Genomic DNA, 1,117 nt, shown 5'->3' with positions numbered 1-1,117 from the left:
ATGAGTATTGTGCATCAGTATTCGCAAGATTCATCTGTTCCAATCATAGATATAGAAACACAAACTTTGTGTAGAAATCCAGATTTTAATGTCTCTGTTGTAGAAGAATACTTAAGCAAATTCGATACTAATAAAGCAACTGGAATGGACAAAGTTCACCCAAAAGTTCTAAAGGAGTGCAAATCCGCTTTAGCCAAACCCCTATCAATAATGTTTAATAAATTCTTTGAAAGAAGTAAACTCCCAAAGTTATGGTCATGTGCTAATATCATTACGTTGTTTAAAAATGGTAGCAAATTAGATCCTAACAACTATAGACTTGTATCTTTAACATCTGTAGTTTGTGAAGTCATAAAAAGGATAATTAAGGATAAAATGATGAAAAATTTAGTAGATAACATGCTAATCAATAAAAACCAACATGGGTTTGTTGATAATAAAAGTTGTGTGACAAACCTATTGGAGTCTCTAGATTTCATCACAAATTCAGTAGACAATGGTTGGGATGTGATCTTTTTGTATTTTAGATTTTGCCAAAGCGTTTGAGTCGATCATGAAAGATTATTGTTAAAACTGGATGCTCTTGGTTTTAAATCAAAATTATTGGATTGGTGCCATGGATTTTTAAAAAACAGGCTTCTTAGAGTGGTGATAGTTGTGAGCGGAGTACCGCAAGGATTAGTGCTAGAAGCACTCTCATTTGTAGCCTATATCAATGATATCTCCAATAAAATAAAATCAGGCTGTAAAGTCTTTGCTAATGACACGAAAATCCTTAAAGCAATAAAAAATGCTAATGATATAATTGAACTTCAACAAGATATAGGCGTATTAATGGAATGATCTAATGAGTGATTGATGAAGTTCTACCAGCAAAAATGAAAGATTATGGTAATTGGAAATAACCAACTCAAATTTTCAATGAACAATACAACTTTAGTGTACTCAAGTATGGAAAAAGATTTAGGTGCGTACGTTTCTGACGATTTAGGATGGAAACACCATGTAAATAAAGCAGAAAATAAAGCAAATCAAAAGCTAGGTCAGATCAAACACTTTTAAATTCTTAGATGAAAAAACAACGAAACTCTGATTATAGCCTTAGTTCGTCCAAATT

At 31.9% G+C, this 1,117-nt stretch overlaps 1 protein-coding gene across 1 annotated transcript; it reads left to right on the top strand.

Moving 5' to 3' along the window:
- Window positions 1-843, top strand: LOC136076078 (uncharacterized). The gene is made up of 2 exons (XM_065789542.1): window positions 1-518; window positions 636-843. The coding sequence occupies exons 1-2, from the start codon at window positions 1-3 to the stop codon at window positions 841-843; spliced, it is 726 nt and encodes a 241-aa protein (XP_065645614.1).
- Window positions 844-1,117: the final 274 nt, after the last annotated feature.

This window comes from Hydra vulgaris, chromosome 02 (assembly GCF_038396675.1).
Source record: "Hydra vulgaris chromosome 02, alternate assembly HydraT2T_AEP".
Lineage (NCBI taxonomy): Eukaryota > Metazoa > Cnidaria > Hydrozoa > Anthoathecata > Hydridae > Hydra > Hydra vulgaris.
The sequence above is the reverse complement of the archived record's forward strand: the minus strand, read 5'-3'. Positions and strand labels throughout refer to the sequence as shown.